A 19,211-nucleotide genomic window follows, 5' to 3' on the forward strand; every position below is an offset into this window, starting at 1 on the left:
ACAGAGCAAGAACTTGGAGAATTAGAATATGATGATGAAGGATTATTTCGACATCTTGAGAAGGTAAATAAACTTTCCAATTATATTGTAGAAGCTCTTCAAAACAATGAATATTTGAAGGGTTCAAAAACCAGAGCAGGTCTCATTCCAACAGAAGAACCAGCACAGTTCCATCTTGTGAAAGAAAAGTTATTGATATTTAATGATAAATTGGTGTTCTTAAGTTCTGACCAACCAAATGTTGAATTAACCCCAAGATTAATGTTTCTTCTAACAAAAGATGGACATTCTAATTCACCTTATTTTGATGAACCGCTTGATATGGAAAGAGAGGAAGATAGAGAGTATATTGAGTTGCTAAACGCACTTGATTATGGAGTTTCTGTTGCTGGTAAAAGTAAGAAGAATGAGAAGGAGAAACATATTATTGATGCTTTAAGTAAGCTTGGTTCGGGTGTTAGTTTTCTTCCAAATGACCCATCACAATTAGTTAATAGGTTATTATTGTTGTTAGGTAGTAAGAAGGCTGGAAACAACAATTGTTTTAATGAAGCATCCGCCATTTTAGATCAGTTGATGAATATGAAAATAATTAATAAATGTCAATACAAAGATATTTTATTAGATATTAAATAAGATGAGAAGCACAATTCTTAGTTTTAATTTCACAACGAGTGATTACACAGCTTCATTCCCTTACCCACTACAACTTGACCCCAAAAAAGAATATGAGGCTTCTTTGTTGTCAATGGAGACTTACAATACCCTTTTTAATATCACAGAGAAAAACAACAAGTTTAGTTATAATCCAGGAAGTGGATATAAAACTATAACCGTTTCACCCGGTGCTTACGAGATTTCTCAAATATCTTCAGAAGTCTCTCGCCTTATGAAAGAAAAAGGTGATGAACCAAAAAATATTGTAATAGATATTCAAAAACACACTTCAAAATCAACTATTAAACTTAAAAATAATTATAAAGTTGATTTCACGATTGAAAATTCGTTCAGAGAGCTATTGGGGTTCTCTTCTAAAAAGATTGAAACTAACGGAACGTTTTACAGTGATAATGTCATTCAAATATCCTCCGGTATAAATTCAGTATTAATTCATTGTGATTTGATTGATGGTGCTTATAACGATGGAATAAGAACAAATACAATATTTTCATTCAGTGCATACTCAACCCCGATTGGTTATAAATTTAATATGGAACCAAAAAATCTTGTCTATTTACCTGTGTCAGGAAAAACCATATACAGAGTAAATTTTAGGATAACCGACCAAGATAATCGTATGATATCCTTTAATGATGAAATTATATCCATCAGAATTCACCTACGTGAAGTTTTTCAATAAATAAATAATGGTTATTGTGAGAAAACACGAGTTGGGAAAATATAAAATAATTACAGGGGAGGGCATGTACCTTTCACCATACTATACAAGGTATGTGGGTAGAGGATACTATAAACCAAAGAGACAACGGGGTGTGGGTCATCAATTTCGAAATAAAGGAGATGGGATAATTGATACTCTAATGGGTATTGGTTCAACCATCCTTAAACATAAAGACCTAATTGGTTCAACTGCTTCAGCCGTGGGCTCAGTTGCGGGTGCTATAAAGAGTATAAAAGATGCTCAAAAGGAGTCTCATAAATTACAAGCAATCAAAGAAATTAAAAAAGGTAAAACTCAACTATCTTCACAAGAACGACAAAAAATCATTAAAATACTTGGGTCAGGGTTTCAACGATTTTAATGCTATATAAATACAAGTATGGAAGCGATTGATAGTATCTATGATTTGGATGATACGATTATCATTTCAAACTCCACTAAAAAGGAAGACTATTTTAAGGTAAATGCTATAACAGGAACAGACTGGAATTCAAACGGAACAAAAAGTTTTGAAATAAATAATCAACAAACTTACTTGAATATAGCTGATAGTTTCTTGCTGTGTAAATTTAAATTCACTAAGGCTGCGAATAATACTAATGCTACACTCGTAAATGATTTCTTCTGGAAAATGTTTGACAGTGTCCGCCTGTATATTGGAACACAAGAGGTTGAAGCGGTTGATTATGTCTCTGCTACATCTGAAATGATGAAATTTACACTATATTCGTTTAGTGATAGAATGGGTAAGGGAGCTGTTGAAGGTTTTATTCCTGATATGTCAACAGGAACAAACGCAGACCCTGGTTATAGTCAAAGGAAGTCAATGTATAATGATGACGCAAAAGCAGAGAATAGTTTTACGGTAGCAGTACCTCTGAAAGGTATATTTGGATTTTGTGATTATGATAAAGTTTTGTATGGGCTTAAAATTAGATTTCAACTACAAAGGAATGATAATGTAAATAGGTTGCTTTTTGGGGTTGAAAATGCTTTTGGAGAAAATAATAAATTTGTTATTAATGATTTGTGTTGGTATATCAGTGAATATACTCCTAATCTTAAAACGGAAGAGATGTTAAATAGAAGACTTAACTCAAAGAAACCGCTAAATGTATCATACCTTAAAAGAAGATGTCAACACGTTAAACTGGAACACACTACCTACACCTGGAATTTGGGTGTTCTTGAAGGAAAGCCACGATACCTCTGGCTCATTTTTAAGAAACCAGATGGAGAGGAGGGTACTAATAAGAATAATGCCCTGAGTGATAATGCTAAGGTGAAACAACTTCGGGTTTCTCTTGATGGGACATTTTATCCGCGAGATAGATTGGAAATTGATTGGGAAAAAAATGATTATGCGGAAGCCTACAAGTCTTACCAAAAGGTGTGTGAAAGCAACGGTAATAATGAACCTATTTTGGATATGGTTGCGTTTCAAAAACTTTATACAATCTACACAATTGACCTGAGTTCTCAAAAGGAAACTATAAAGTCTAATAGAGTGGATACTTCTCTATACATTGAAAGAGGAGAGAATGAAGAAGTTGATGCTTATTGTTTGCTTTTGGAGGAAACAGAATTACAGATTAATACAGATAATGGTGTTATGATTAATATCACATAGGTTTTTTCTCATAAATAAATGGTAGGGGTATATGTTAATCAAATCAATCTTGATAAATTAACATCTTGTATTCAAAATCAAAAGCCTTGTATTATTAATGTTAATACATTTCAAAGAAAAGGAGCAGTAAGAATTGATGTTTTACTCACAAGAGAGCAGGTGAAAACACTAAATGATGCTGGATCACTTAAAATTAAAATGACAAAACCTATGTTAAAGAAATATTCAATAGACGAGTCAAGAGGAGGATTTCTCCCATTTCTAATTCCTTTATTTGCTGGTTTAAGTGCGGCGGGAGCATTGACTGGTGGTATTTCAGCAGCGATAAAAACTGCTAACGAAAGGAAGGCACAACTAAAAGCTCAAAAAGAATTGGAAAGACATAACAAGGAGTTGGAGAAACAAATTAGTGGAAGTGGTGTAATTGTAGATTTTGCTCAAAAACTTGAAAGTCTACCTGATAAAGCTAGATTGTTAGTTGGAGATATGCTTTCCTCTATCGCTCAAGCGGGTGTTAAACTAACTAAACGGGGTAATGGATTGTATCTTTCTCATAAATAAATGGATAAATGGTTTAAACAATTTGGAAAGAATACAACGTCAAATATAGAACTAGCTAAGTATTGTAAAACACTAAAAATTGATAATGTGGTTATTTGTATGAGAGATGAATTTAAAAAGTTGTCCAAGAATACAATGAATATTATTATGAATTTAGACACACAGAATGGTTCTCATTGGGTTTGTATTCATAATAGTCAGGATAAATATTATTTTGATAGTTATGGTATGCCACCACCTGTTGAAGTAATACAATTCTTACAGAATGGTGTTTATCAAACATTTCAAGTTCAAGAAATTAATTCTAAATGTTGTGGTCAATTATGTTTATATGTATTATTTCAACTCAACAATAATGAAAATTTTTATGATATCATTTTTAATCTAATATAAATGACTTATGTTGGAAAAGATGGTTCTATCTTTGGAAAATCCTCTCAGGATATTGATTTATCAAATTATTATACAAAGGCACAGGCTGAACGACAAAAATATAGTGTAAGTAAAAATATCAATATGAAGAATACTTATAAATTAATCAATTATCCAAACCCTACAGATGCGAATGACTTAATTAGATTAAGTGATTTATCACAATATATATTTTTAAAGAAAACAGCACGTTTTGTTAAACAAGTAAAATTTACAACCACAACACCTGGTTATACTGACCATACACCTTTCCTCATTGAATTTAACTACCTGCTTACAATTGAATTTTATAAAGAAGGACATTTAGTTAATATGCGAATTAATAAATGGGGGTATGATATGCCTGATTTAGGGTATAATTGGTCTTTTTCAATAAACATAGAAGACCTACATTATTTAAATCAGTCTCGTAAAGAAGAATATTATCCACTTGGTGAAGATAAGGATTTATGTGGAAGTACAATTAGCAAACAACAAATACGTGATTTTAAGAAAAGAAAAATATATGATAGTATAGCGATGGTTCGCATGACAAAGAAGGAAGGTAATGAGATAAGGATAGAAAGCCGAGGAATACAAACCGATTTGGTAGTGGGAAGATGGGGTGGTATTACCTGTCATAATATTAATCTCACATATATTTCTGATACATAAATGGCAGGAAGAAGACTACAAGAGAATTATAATTTTTGTATTCAAGGATACCTACAAGAAAAGGGTGCTCGGTATTACATACCTTATGATTTGGAGCATATACATGGGAATTTTGTCATTAAAAACTGGCCTTATACTGATATTGTTAAACCCACAAATAGAGACTTGTTTAAAATATTAAATAAAAATGAACTTCTCAAAGTTATGAAATATAAAACTCTTTTAGAAATCGTCAACAAATCTTATTGGTATCCTATTATGAGAAAAATAATTATAGATACAAGAATATCTCAAAATCCAGATGAGTATATGTATAATATTCTTTGGGGTTCAAACTCAAGGGTAGCAAGGGATGAGGAAGGAGTTGAAGAAGAGAAGGAGGAAGGAGTTGAAGAAGAGAAGGAGGAAAGAGAGAAGGAGGAGAAGGGGGAAAGGGAGAAGGAGGAGAGGGAGGAAAAGGAGAAGGAGGAGAAGGATGAAAGGGAGAAAAAGGAGAAGGAGGAGAAGGATGAAAGGGAGAAAAAGGAGAAGGAGGAGAGGGAGGAAAGGGAGAAAAAGGAGGAGGAGGAGAGGGAGGAAAGAGAGAGGGGGGAAAAATATAAAAATATGACCATTCCTGAGATTAATGAAAGATTGAAGGTATTACGACAAATAAATAAATCTCAACGCACTGAAGAGGAAAATAAAGAATTAATGACTCTTCCGAACTTATTGGTTTTTAAATTTGCTATAATGAATTCAGAGCGCAGATATACAACATATAGTTGATGATGTTGGTGTTATTGACTTTAGTTAGTTTTATTTGTAAATAAATGGAGGAGAGAGTGAAGTCATTTCTAAGGATTCTTTATGTTTTAAAAATCAAGATAGAAATGTATATGTTGAAAACCAAAAAGGTTTTGGCACTATGTAGAACTTTTTCTCATAAATAAATATGAGTTATTGTCTCAAATGTAAAAAGAAAACTAAATCTAAAAATATCTCTTATGTTAAAGCTAAAAATAATAGAGTTTATCAAAAAGGAATATGTCAAGTGTGTGGCTCTAAAAAGTGTCAATTCATCTCTCCTAAAAGTGGAGGAGACATACAAAAGTTTTTGTCAGGTAGCAAATTTACAACAACTGGAATTCCAGGGGAATTACACCTTCCAGGGTATTCTTTCTGTGGCCCAGGAACAAACTTGGATAAAAGATTAGATGAGGCTGACAATCCTAAACCTTGGTCTAAACCTACAAATAGGGTTGATGAAGTGTGTATGAAGCATGATATTGCTTATGGGAAAACCACTACATTGACTGAAAAACATAAAGCTGACAGAGAAATGTTGTATAATTTGTCTTTGATACAAAATCCAACGTTGAGAGAGAAAGTTGATAGGTTTATTGTGAGAAATTTGATAAATGCTAAATTGAAACTTGGCCTTGGTTATTCACTCTCAAAAAACTATTAGGCTCTCATGATGTCATCAAGACTGAGGAGCTTTTGGCTGATGAATTACATAAACCTATAATCACAAAGTTTAAAAGAAGGAAAGTTTATTCTAAATACACCGACCACATATGGTCCGCTGATTTAATCGAACTAAAAAATGATAAGGGATACAAGTATGCTTTAACCATTATTGATTTGAGGAGTAGATTTGCTTGGGTTGTTCCTTTGAAAAACAAGAGAGGTTATACTCTGAAGTTAGCCTTCCAACAGATATTTAATAAAAGTAAAAGAAAACCAAAGAAACTGTGGACCGATGAGGGAACAGAGTTCTATAACAAAATATTTATGAAATTTCTTAAGGGGGAGGGTATTAAATTATACAGCACCTTTAATGAAGGAAAAGCAGTTGTTATTGAGCGTTTTAATCGTACTTTAAAAGAGAAATTATATAAAAAATTCACACAACTCGGTTCCCAAAAATGGGTGTATTTTATTCAGGATATTGTAGATAATTACAATAATACAGTTCATTCATCAACAAAATCAAAACCATCAGAAACATTTACAAAATTAGAATATGAAAAGGAGATTAATTTGAGAAAGCCCAAGTTCAAAGTTGGTGATATTGTAAGAATATACAGATGGAAAAGTCATTTTGAGAAAGGTTATACAAAGAGATGGACTAATGAATTATTCAAAATCGTTGATGTAATGGATACTATGCCTTGGACTTACAAATTATACGATATGAATTGGGAAGAAATCTTGGGTTCATTTTACTCACAAGAATTACAAAAAACAAAACTGATAATTCATTAAACAACAACCATCCATACTTTCATCCACCCAGATTAGCTAATTTAATTAGTAGTAATAAAAAAAATTAAATAAATAAATAAAAATCATAAGCCACACCCACACAGACCCCACCCACAAACCCCGCCCACACAGACCCCACCCACACAGACCACACCCACACAGACCACACCCACACAGACCCCGCCCACACATAAGAAAGCATTGGGGGCTTTTGATGATAAGAGGTTTATTTTAGAAAATGGAATTGATAGTCTCCCTTATGGTTATATAAGTATATAAATGATAAGATATATAAGTGATAAGATATATAAGTGATAAGATATATAAGTGATAAGATATATGTGATAAGATATATGTGATAAGATATATAAGTGATAAGGTATATATAAGTGATAAGTTAAAAAGGGGGTTAGGGATTTTAACGGGCTACCGCCACCTTTTTTACTATTATATAAATGATAGAACCAAGTATCAACCAGACTAAAGAGTGGAGGTGTAATCAACCTTGGTATATAAATGGAAAACATAACGAATGTGAAAAATATCAGATTCAAGAGGTTGAGAGAATCACTGGTCAGAAGGTTCTCAAGACGGATAAACGTATTCATTTGTTAAGTGGGGTAATGGAGGGCGGGAAGAAAAATATATTAGAGTGGAGTGAGAACTTTAATGGTTATCAATCGGATAATAAATATTATAATTTTAAAATGGTATGTGGGAGAGGAGGAGGTCAAACAAGAACCCTCCGTGAAACATACCACTTTATACTTTCACAACAAAAGGTTAAGGAACCTGTATACTTTATAAATATACTTGATGGGGATGAGTTCTATAGGAGAATGGAACTCTTTAAAAAGTTAGAAAGAGATAATATATTTATAGGCTCATTAGTAGAGTGGTCTAAGGAACTACATTAAGGGGCTAGTGGGGGGAATAGGGTAAAAATTACATGGAAGTGAGAATGATCATAGGTTCATAAGGCTAGAAGGATTATAGGTTCATAAAGGAAGAAAATCATAGGTTCATAAGGCGAGAAGGATCATAGGTTCATAAGGTGAGAAGGATTATAGGTTCATAGAGGGAGAAATAGAGGTGTTTATGATTTTTTTTAAAGACAGGGGGGTAAATGACATAAGATAGGGATTTCCCATGTTAAACGGAGGTGTCCCAGAAGCAACATTTATCACCTACTGCCAGGACTTCCAGGAAAGAAGTTGGAATTTCAAACAAGGTGGATCTGGGGTGAATTAGCGGGGGTAGAAAAGATCAAGGTTTTGGATGGGGGAAGATAAGAGATGGTGGTGAACAGCTGTTTTAAAGACCTGGAGGGAGGAGTGGGATTGAAGGGAGTGGGGGAGTTTGTTCCAGAGGCGGGAGAAAAGGGGAATGAAAGAGTGAAGGTGAGCAGAGAGCCTAGACTGGGTCGCAGATAGTACTGGGTCGATATAGATAGTATAGATAGGTCGATATAGATAGATAGTAGAAGATAGTACTGGGTCGCATTTTAAAATGCATGTTGTTGTGTTGTTGTTTGATTCCCCCATACGGTGAAAATTTGATCTCAATCGGTCCTATTATTACAGAGAAAATGGTTTTTAAAGGAAATTAAAACTTAAAATGGCATTGAGTTAAGGATCATCAGAATTATCAGAATTCCCAAAGTTCAAAGTGCCATAACTTTGTCAAAATGATAGAAACGTCGTGAAGTTCGAACTCGATCTGTAACTTATCATGAGGAAACCATGTGCCAAGTTTGAAATCATTAGCATTAAGCGTTTAGAAAAACAGTCCGGAAAACTGTTCTTTGCGTGACGGACTGACGGACTGACAGACGGACAGACTGACGGAGGGAGGGACGGCGTGCAAATCTATAGTCCCCTCCGGTGTACACCGGTAGGGGACTAATAAGGAGAATGTCACCCCGGCCGGACTGGTCTACAGTGCCTTTCAAAATTTTCACCTTTTGTTTCCTTATAGCATGCAATGAAATTGCATTAAATCAGACTTTTTCCACCTTTATTTACACATCGCAACCCACAACCTCCAAGTGAAAAACAAATTCTCCAAATTTCAGAAAATTAGTTAAAAATACAAAACTAGAATATCTTGGTTGGATAAGTGCCCCATGCTCTTCCAGCCAGAGAAGGCTCTCTACATCTCTAAGATTGTACTGCCAGGAAGGTTGTTGAATTCCCAGTTTTATAGATAATTTCACCCATTTTACCCTTTATAGACCAACCGACTCCAACCCATCAACAATCAGAAGTATAGGTGCAGCCATTGCAGCAGGGCCTGGCTCTTAATAATTGGTCTTGTCAGCCACCTCAGGACTGCCATCGCCAACCACCTTCCTAATATATTTGTCTGTGAAGAACTGCCAGCAACAACTCTGGTCAAATTTGAAATTTCTTTCCTGCTTGATGAATGCTTTGGCAACACCTTGCAGTTGAGTAACAAGCCGTCCCAGGGAAATTCTCAGCAGTAGAAACCTCATGATGCTTTCAGAGGGTTATTCTGACAACAAATTGTGAATGTTTCCAAAGCCATGAAGAAGCAATTATCGACAGGTCTTAACTCAGTCTGAAGCATTAGGCTGCTCGGTGGGTCATGGGAATAACAAATATGTACATGAATTGTACCAGCACGGAATCAAGATCCATGAAAAGAAAAATTACCTTTGTTAAACTATGAACTAAGATAGTACTGGGCAGACATCACCTTTCTTACCTCTGTGGCTGTCCGGAGAGGTAAGATGGCAAAGTGAATCTGCAGGTAGAATTCCAGCTGTTGTACTGCAGTATCAGAGTCAATGAGATTGGAAATCAAGGTGTTCCAGATACTAAAGAAAGTTGCCCAATCACCACTAGAGTAGGCCAACAGCAGATCTTTCTGTAAACAAAAAGCACAAAATGAATCTTGGAGCAATGGCATTCTTATAGCAGGAAACGTCAGGGCACGAATGGGTTTTATACTGTAGATGCAATCAAATCTGGCACGTATTTACAAAGCAACACACAAGCACATAGTTACGAGGCAATAACACTTCCCCCTTATCCCATACGCACACGATGAAGGCCTGTGCTACAACCCTGGCCTCCTGGTTCAGGAGCACAAAGGCCTCTGGTTATTTCGTGAAATAGTCCATAAACACGAGGATATATTTTTACCTTGGTGGGTGCCGGGTAGTGGCCCTAATATGTCCATAGCCACTCACTAAAGGGGAGCCCCACCTGGTAGGGTTTTAATGTGGCCCTCATTCTCCGTGCCGGTCACTTTTTGGCAGTACAGTAGAGGTATCACATGATCGACACCAGTCCTGTATGTCATGCCGCATATTAACCCAATAAAATCTCCGGCGGACTCACAATGTTGTCGTTGTCCTGCGCAATGGTCCACCGGGGCGGTACCATGCACCTGTTGTAAAATTGTGGTTTAAAATCAGTCACGACTATAATCAACCAATAAGTTTTCTCAGAGGGAATGTCTATCCATTTGATACACAAGATATCTTTCAATTCCAAAGCCTTCCAATGACCCCAGTGTGCCTTTGTTTGCACCATAAGAGGGGCCAATTCCTCCCTGTTAGGTCTCTTGCCTTCCCTTACCCAATAACACACTGGTCCTAGCATGGAATCTTTCAGCTGAGGTGTGCTCCATTGCAACGTGCAGAATGTGTCCCCCACCGTTGGTGGTAAAATTGGCCGCACCACCTGGGCTGCGCGGACCAGAATCTTATGGGAAGTGTCCGCCAATAGTGGGAAGGTTGGCCGCACCACCCGGGCTGCACGGACTAGAATCTTATGGGAAGTGTTCGCCAATTGGTCCCTGTCCTCGTGTCCCATGCAGAATTTACAATTTTGTCCCATGCAATGGGTGTCGAGAGAGTGCATCAGCATTCCCATGAGCCTTCCCCGCTCTACGGGACACATTAAATCGTACTCCTGCAACTTCTCCATCCAAGCCAAAACTGATGCTGCTACTCGTGGATTACAGTAGCCTCAGCACAATGTGATGATAAGTGCATTTTGCTTTGTTATCTTTTTCCTGTGATGTCATAGCTTGGCTCATTAATTAACTCCAACATTATCCTTATTCAAAGTCCTGGGACCACAACATTCTTTTTTCAGCAATGTTCCTTTAAATTTATGTCGACATTATCTATAGGACACACACCTTTCCATTGAAGAACAAGCCAGAGTGATGCACTACCTCCAGGGGAGGCTGACCTTTCTCCTCATTCTCAGCTTGGAGGGAGCACAGGGTTGCCTCATACCCATTTACATGCAGATACTGCACATTCAGTAGGAAAGGAAACCAACAACAACAACAACAACAACAAAAAAAACACATTTCCAAAAACACTGTGGAAGTTGAAGCCAAGCTTTTTCAGCCAGGTATGAGATCTGGAATAGTGTCAGTGAACATGCATGAAAAGTGCAGGTTTGCACACCTCTCCCACAATCTCATTGAGCTCTGCTTCATAGGTCATGCAGTCAGCCATGATCAGTCAAAGAAGGCTAAAGAAACTGCAACGAGCACACACATTAAACATGAAGGCTTCGGCCATATATATGATTTTTAAAATTACTGCTGTACAAGATTACAGCGTTGAACTTGTTGGTAGATAATGAATATGTGGGTATGTTAGGCAAAAACAACAACAACAATGCTCAGCAAAACAAGTTTTAAAATATGGATTACCACCATAACAAAATGAAAAACACGTGTGGATTCATTAACTAAATGTTGTTCCATCGTTGGAATTGTGATCCCTTTAGAGGCAACTACAGTGCATTCAGAAAGTATTCAGACCCCTTCGCTTTTTTCACATTTTGTTATGTTGCAGCCTTATGCTGAAATCGTTTAAATTCATTTTTTCCCTCATCAATCTACACTCAATACCCCATAATGACAAAGAGAAAACAGGATTTTAGAAAGTTTTGCAAATTTATTAAAAAGAAAAAACTGAAATATCACATCGACATACGTATTCATACCTTTTGCTATGACACTTGAAATTTAGCTCAGGTGCCTCCCATTTCTCTTGATCATCTTTGAGATGTTTCTACACCTTGATTGGAGTCAACCTGTGGTAAATTCAATTGATTGGACATGATTTGGAAAGGCACACACCTGTCTATATAAGGTCTCACCGCTGACAATGCATATCAGAGCAAAAACCAAGCCATGAGGTCGAAGGAACTGCCTGCAGAGCTCAGAGACAGGATTGTGTCGAGGCACAGATCTGGGGAAGCCAACAAAAAAAATTCTGCTGCATTGAAGATTCCCAAGAGCACAATGGCCTCCTTAATTCCTAAATGGAAGAAGTTTGGAACAACCAGGCCTCTTCCTAGAGCTGGCCGCCCGGCCAAACTGAGCAATCGGGGGAGAAGAGCCTTGGTAAGAGAGGTGACCAAGAACCCGATGGTCACTCTGGCTGAGCTCCAGAGATCCTGTGTGGAGACGGGAGAAACTTCCAGAAGGACAACCATCACTGCACCACTCTACCGATCTGGGCTATATGGCAGAGTGGCCATATAGTTAACTCCTCAACTGTGACCAAAGTTGAAAGTGGTTAAACAGAACTATTACAGGGTTAATGTAAATCTGTGGGTCTGACTGGATAGTCAGTGTGTACTGTGTACCCTGGATAGTGTGTAGTGTGTACTGTGTCCTGGTGTAGTGTGTACTGTGTCCTGGTCCCAGTGTGTACCCTGGATAAGAATAGGTACGCGGTATCCCTGCGTGTCGTAAGAGGCGACTAAGAGGGTTGGCGTCAGGAAGGGCATCCGGCCATAAAAACATTGTCTCAAAAAGAGAACCATGACAATTACAACTACATGTGGGCAGGGTACAGCCCGAAGTGGAGATCGGTTTCTGAGGCTTGGGACATGGAATGTAGGGACAATGACCGGGAGATCAGGAGAAGTGGTGGAAGTATTCGTCAGAAGAAGAGTGGACATATGTTGTGTGCAAGAGACGGGATGGAAGGGAAGTGGTATGAGAACATTGAAGGGTAGGCAGGGACAGAAATACAAGTTTGTGTGGCAAGGGTGCCCGGAGTGCGTGAATGGTGTTGGTGTCCTGTTTTCTGAGGAGTTTGTAGACAGTGTGGTGAGTGTGACTAGAGTGAGTGATAGGTTGATGATGGTGAAAATGATGATTGGAAAGCTCTTGGTGAACGTCATCTCGGGATATGCTCTGCAGGTTGGTCGGAGCGATGAAGAGAAGGACAAGTTCTGGTGTGCGATAGAGAAGCTGATGGAAAACGTGAAAGATGAGGAAGTTGTTGTGGTAGGAGGAGAACTAAATGGACATGTGGGAAGGAGTATGGATGGTTTTGACGGAGTTCATGGGGGTTACGGATATGGTGTGAGAAATGGAGAAGGTGAAAGGATTTTGGAGTTTGCTGATGGAGCTGATTTGTTGATTTGTAATACTCAGTTCCAGAAAGAGGATAATAAGCTTGTTACATACACGACAGGTGGGTCGACGGCAACCGTTGACTACCTGATGGTGCGTAGGTGAGATAGGGGGCACCTCCGGGACACAAAGGTGATCCCGGGGGAGGAGGCTGTTTCACAGCACCACTTGGTTGTCTGCGACGTAAGGGTGAAAGGTGCGAGGAGAGCTCGGCGGGTGAAGTACCAACCGAGAATGAAGGTGTGGAGGTTGAAAGAGGTGACAGTAAGGGAGGCATTAAAAGAGAGGCTGAGTCGGGTCGAGGATGATGTGGTTGAGCTTGAAAGTGGTTGGATGTCAATGAAAGCTAGTCTGTTGGGAGCCGTTGGTGAGGTATGTGGATGGACAAAAGGACCACCGAGGCACTCGGAAACATGGTGGTGGGATGATGAAGTTGGAAAGAGGATTGACGAGAAGAGGAAGAAGTTCAAGGAGTGGCAGAAGGCGAAGGGTACGGGAGCAGAAACAGCAGAGCATGAAAGTTATAAGGCAGCCAGGAAGGCTGCAAAGAAAGAGGTAGCAAAGGCGCAGGAGGCATGTAGGAAAATGTTCTGAGAACGCTTGGATTCGGAAGAGGGTCAGAAAGCAGTATTCAGGATTGCAAAGCAGATAGCGAAAGAGAGGTGTGATGTGATGGGGGTGAGTTGCTTGAAGGATGAAGTGGGACAAATCGTTGTCGACCCAGATGGAATTAAAGGAAGATGGAAAAGATATATGGAAATGCTGTTGAATACAGAGAATGAATGGGATGGCAACATAGAGAGTAACCCAGTTTTAGGACCGGCAGAGAAGATAACTGAGAAGGAAGTTGAGGAAGCGATAAAAGCAATGAAGGGTAGAAAAGCGGGAGGGCCGGCGGGAGTTGTGGGAGATATGTTGAAGGCAGCAGGAAGTTGGGGTGTGAAGAGAATGACAGAGATCTGCAATCTTGTGGTGAAAGAAGGCCGCATTCCAGTGGATTGGGAACTGAGTACCCTCGTCCCTCTATACAAGGGGAAAGGTGACCCTCTGGAGTGTGGCTCGTACCGAGCGATAAAGTTATTGGAGCATGGAATGAAGGTATTGGAAAGGGTGTTGGAGAGGAGGATAAGGAAGAAAGTGAAGATCAACGAAATGCAGTTTGGATTCATAACAGGAAGAGGAACGACAGACGCGCTTTTCATTGTGAGGCAGTTGCAGGAGAAGTACATGGAGAAGAGGAAGAAGTTGTTTCTTGGGTTTGTTGATCTGGAGAAAGCATTCGATCGGGTTCCACGCAAAGTATTGACATGGGCATTGAGGAAGTTAGGAGTGGAGGAATGGTTGATCAGAGTAGTGATGGCAATGTACAAAAGAGCGTGCACGGCTGTCAGGACGAAGGACGGGAACAGTGGTGAGTTTGAGGTGAAGGTGGGAGTGCATCAGGGGTCGATACTAAGTCCACTACTATTTGTAGCTGTGATGGAGGTGCTGGCTCAGAACGTAAAGGAGGGTTTACCGTGGGAGTTGTTGTATGCAGATGATCTGGTGTTGATTGTGGAAAGTATGGATGGACTGAAGGAAAAGATGAACACGTGGAAGGAATGTATGGAGACAAAAGGTCTGAAGGTGAATATCGGAAAGACGAAGGTGATGGCAAGTGGTAAAGCATGTGGTGAGGTGGAAAGAACTGGGAAGTGGCCCTGTGCTGTGTGTAGGAAGGGTGTCGGAGTGAACTCCATTCAGTGTACGATGTGCGCTGAGTGGGTTCATCAAAAATGTAGTGGTCTGAGAGGGTCATTAACCAGTGTGGCAGCTACATTCAAATGTAAGGTGTGCACTGAGGGAGCTGCAGATGGAGGAAACGTTGAGTTGGATCTTGGAGACGGCGTGAAGCTGGAAGGTGTGAAAACATTTTGCTACCTCGGAGACATGCTGAATGGAGAAGGTGGATCAGACTCGGCAACGGTTGCTCGAGTGAGATGTGCATGGAAGAAGTTTCGGGAATTGAGTGGCGTGCTGATGATGAGGGGAGTGTCGTTGAAGCTGAAGGGAAAGGTGTATGCTGCATGTGTGAGAAGTGTTATGATTTATGGGAGCGAGACATGGGTAATGAACGTAGAGCAGCAACGAAGGTTGGAAAGGGTGGAAATGCGAATGGTTCGACAGATGTGCGGAGTATCGTTGAGAGAGAGGAAGACAAATGATGAATTGCGAAAGATGATGGGAATAGAGCCTGTGATTGATGCTGTGAAGAGGAACAGGTTGAGATGGTTTGGTCATGTGTTGAGGAAGGATGAAAGTGACTGGTTGAGAAGAGTGATGGAAATGAATGTAGAAGGAAGTAGAAGACGGGGAAGACCGAGAAAGTCTTGGCTAAAGATGGTGGAAGAAGAAATGCGGGCAAGGGGGTTAACAAGGAGAGATGCAGAAAATAGGGCAAAATGGAGAAGATTGTCATGGGGACCGCAAGGCTAACCCCCGCTCTAGCAGGGAAAATGGCCTTTAAAATGCATGTTGTGTGTTGTTGTTGTGGGTCTGACTTAATTTGCGAACCTTCCAACCCAGATCTCTTTATCTGAAGAGAGTGTGTGTGTGTATGTGTATGTGTGTGTGTGTGTCTTTGGTTGTTATCTCCATTCGCGGGTATCAGGAGATGGAACGGAGTCCTCCCAGGACCCAAAGTATCCACCTCCTCTTCGGTAAGGGATCACGGTTCATGGACCAAACTGTTTAACTTTTTCAGAGGTTTGTTCCAAGATCTCTTTTCAGGATCGTCACCAAACCCCGGATTGCCTCCAGTTGTAGTTCATTGGTGATATTTTTCCCGGGGATGGTTTCAAAATCTCAGGGAGATTCTTCTTTATCATTCCAGTTGCTCCAAGTATCACCGGTACAATCTTGATGCTCTTCACCTTCCAATATCCCTTGACCTCATTTTTGACTTCCTGGTATTTGGTCATTTTCTTGATATCTGTGTTATTTAGGCCAAATTCACTGGGTACTGATATCTCAATTAATCAATGCTGTCTTTCCCTTTTTGTTCCTGAGTACAATGTCCAGACGCAATGCTTTGTTTTCTCTGTTCACGCTCGATGGAATCATCAGGTCGTACGTGAGCATGACGTGTCATTTTGAATGATTGCCCTTGGTTCGGGTTTCCATGAGTTTTCTGGTACTGGGTTGTTTAAATTTCTGCAGATATGCCAATGAATCGCTGTGCATACTTTGTTGTGCCGTTGTGTGTAAAGTTGTTCTGATAATAGTTCTTTGCATCCCGAGAGCAGGTGACAAGTACTTTCTGTTTCTGTCTTGCAGAATCTACACTTGTCCGTCTGGCTCAGTCCCGCCATCTTTTTAAATCCATTGGTGTGGTGTCCTTGATCTTGGGCATATATTATGATTTGTTCACCATCCCAGTTGAGCTGACCTCTTCTTAGCCATTCCAATGATCCTTCTTTGTCAATCCTCGCTCTGCTAAATTATTTTTTGTATTCTCCTGCTCTTTTGTCATTCTCCCAGCTGTTGTATATTTCTTGATATTTCTTTTTATACATTTTTTTTGTCTTTTTTTTGCTGTTGTTGGGGCTGTGTTTGTTGCGGTTTCATTTTCCTACATGACATCTTCTATTCGCACCTGTTTTTGGAAATTCTTTGCAGAGTAAGTTATGGATACTTTTCCAGGTTTGTTGTGTTCGTGTTTGTTTTCCAAATTGCATCCGATAGTCTGTTGAGCATTTCACATACTCAGCTAGTCCTACACAAGTCGCTCTGTGCACCTGGTTGAGTTCCATCATGTCGCTCCCTCCCTCTCGTCTCAGCAGGTACATTCTCGGGATGCACTGATTTTTGTAAAACATTTTGTGGATGGTACGGAGTTTTCTTGTTTTGATGTCTAACTTGTTGATTTCTGATTGGTTTATGGCTTTGATTTTGTTTCTTGGGTGTGTGTGTGTGGTGTGTGTGTGTGTGTGTGTGTGTGTGTGTGTGTGTGTGTGGTGTATGTGTGCATTGTATGTGTATGTGCGTGTGTGAGTGTGTGTTGCATGTGTTACGTGTGTGTGCGCGCGTGGTGTATGTGTGCGTGTGTGTGGTGTATGTGGGTGTGTGTGTTGTATGTGAGTGAGTGTGTGTATGTTGTGTGTGTTGCGTATGTGTCACAGACTGACGTGTGTGTGTGTGTGTGTGTGTGTGTGTGTGTGTGTGTGTGTGTGTGTGTATGTGTGTGTGTGTGTGTGTGTGTGTGTGTGTGTGTGTGTGTGTGTGTGTGTGTAAGGAGTGTCAACTTTTCGATTTTTGCAAACGAACTGTAGGAGTGGTTTTGTGTGCATATTGGTAAAATAAAGGAATATATTGTTCCAAATACCCTCCACACGTGTACAGGTTTACTTGTTAAGTCATCGGGTTTAAGGACGCATTCTGTTTCTCTCGTGTTGGATATTAAAATAGAAACGGAGCAATTATTTTATAGCCTGAATGGCATTTTAAAAATATAGCATGAAAGAGAGCATTAAATTTGTTTCTTTCTGATACGTGTTCTCTTTAATTCTGGTCCTCAGGCAGGACCAAAATCGCTGTCTCTGTTCTTGTTTCATCCAATGTTAAAACCGATGGATTATGTTTTTACGAAGCTCGGTTGTCTTGGCAACGGTATAACACGCGGTTGTCAATTATATATATTGATAATTATATATAATATATATATATTTGGTAGTTTTGCACAACCTTAAAAATTAAGCTTAACTATGGAATGATAAAGGTGTTTTTTGAATTTGCGCTCGTTGGTGGTGGACGAAATTGTTCTTTTTGCACGGCCGCTTTGCGATTATTGTAATCCTTATAAGTTATATCACCTTGCGCATGTAAACTCGTAACAACTCACAAAAGCTTTCGGATTGTTGACAAAAAGTTGAGGAAGAAAGGAAACCATCGCTGTGGTTTATAACATGCTGCGCGAATCTACGGAAAGAAATACAAATGCAAAGCAGTAAAAACATTCTCACCCAATCCATTCGTTTCCTCCACGACAAGCGTTGTGGTCTTGACAATACACCGCCTCATGCGCAGCGAACGATAGGGGGCACAATGTACCATCGTTTAAAACATCACACTATTCCATGTCAACCCAAAAAACATTTTCATCTCGGGCACAAAAGCTTTTTGTCAACTACAAAGTCTTTCATCTCATCGTGAAAAAACGTCAATTTTTTTCTGTACCCACTGCTTATAAACTTCGAGAAGGTGTTCTCAGTCACTCCTGCAGTCGTCTTAATAAAAGAGCGTTGTTGGACTGATTTGTTGTGCTGTAAAATGTATTAATAATAAATGTTTATTTGAATGGTCGTAATTTCAAAAGCAGTGTGAAAATTTAGACTAAATATCACATTGAAAGATATAAGAACATATATATATATATATAGATCGCGTGAAGTTAAATTTAATCATAATTATTTATTTTACACTTATAGTTTTTTTTAAATGACGTTTTTGCCGATTCTGTGGTGTATCGGTTACTATCGCCATTTATTTGTTTTAAAGTGTGCAATTGATGTTGCGTTTCGTATGGTAGTGTACTTTTTAATTCCACTAGTTTTTTAATTCCAGAACTTTCTTCTCTTATACACTTTAAATACGACTTCCGTTAAAGTAATTTCAACGCTTGACGAGGCCATTCATCCCATCTATTCTGCGCAATGGTTGCCAACATATGGTTGCTTGTCCGTGCTGTATTATTTTTAAATACTGAACATTAATCAAAAAAGCAGCACGTACGTTTTAAAGTCTTTGGTATGTTTCGGCTCATAGACACAGAGCAAATGCTTCAAATGAGGTTAATAGCGGCCATGATATGTTCATAGTTTG

At 39.0% G+C, this 19,211-nt stretch overlaps 1 protein-coding gene across 1 annotated transcript in view; it reads right to left on the minus strand.

Moving 5' to 3' along the window:
* Positions 1 to 18,374, minus strand: part of ARMC9 (armadillo repeat containing 9) — a gene marked incomplete in the record, with an annotated part of 103,626 nt that extends 85,252 nt beyond the window's left edge. Inside the window, 5 exon segments of the mRNA XM_078785976.1 lie at positions 9,657 to 9,818; positions 11,103 to 11,219; positions 11,380 to 11,455; positions 11,927 to 12,016; positions 18,353 to 18,374. Coding sequence (XP_078642102.1) covers positions 9,657 to 9,818; positions 11,103 to 11,219; positions 11,380 to 11,430 — 330 coding nt within the window.
* Between the last annotated feature and the right edge of the window lie 837 nt (positions 18,375 to 19,211).

Source organism: Myxine glutinosa, chromosome 10, assembly GCF_964187855.1.
Source record: "Myxine glutinosa chromosome 10, kmMyxGlut1.1, whole genome shotgun sequence".
In the NCBI taxonomy this organism is placed as follows: Eukaryota; Metazoa; Chordata; class Myxini; order Myxiniformes; family Myxinidae; genus Myxine; species Myxine glutinosa.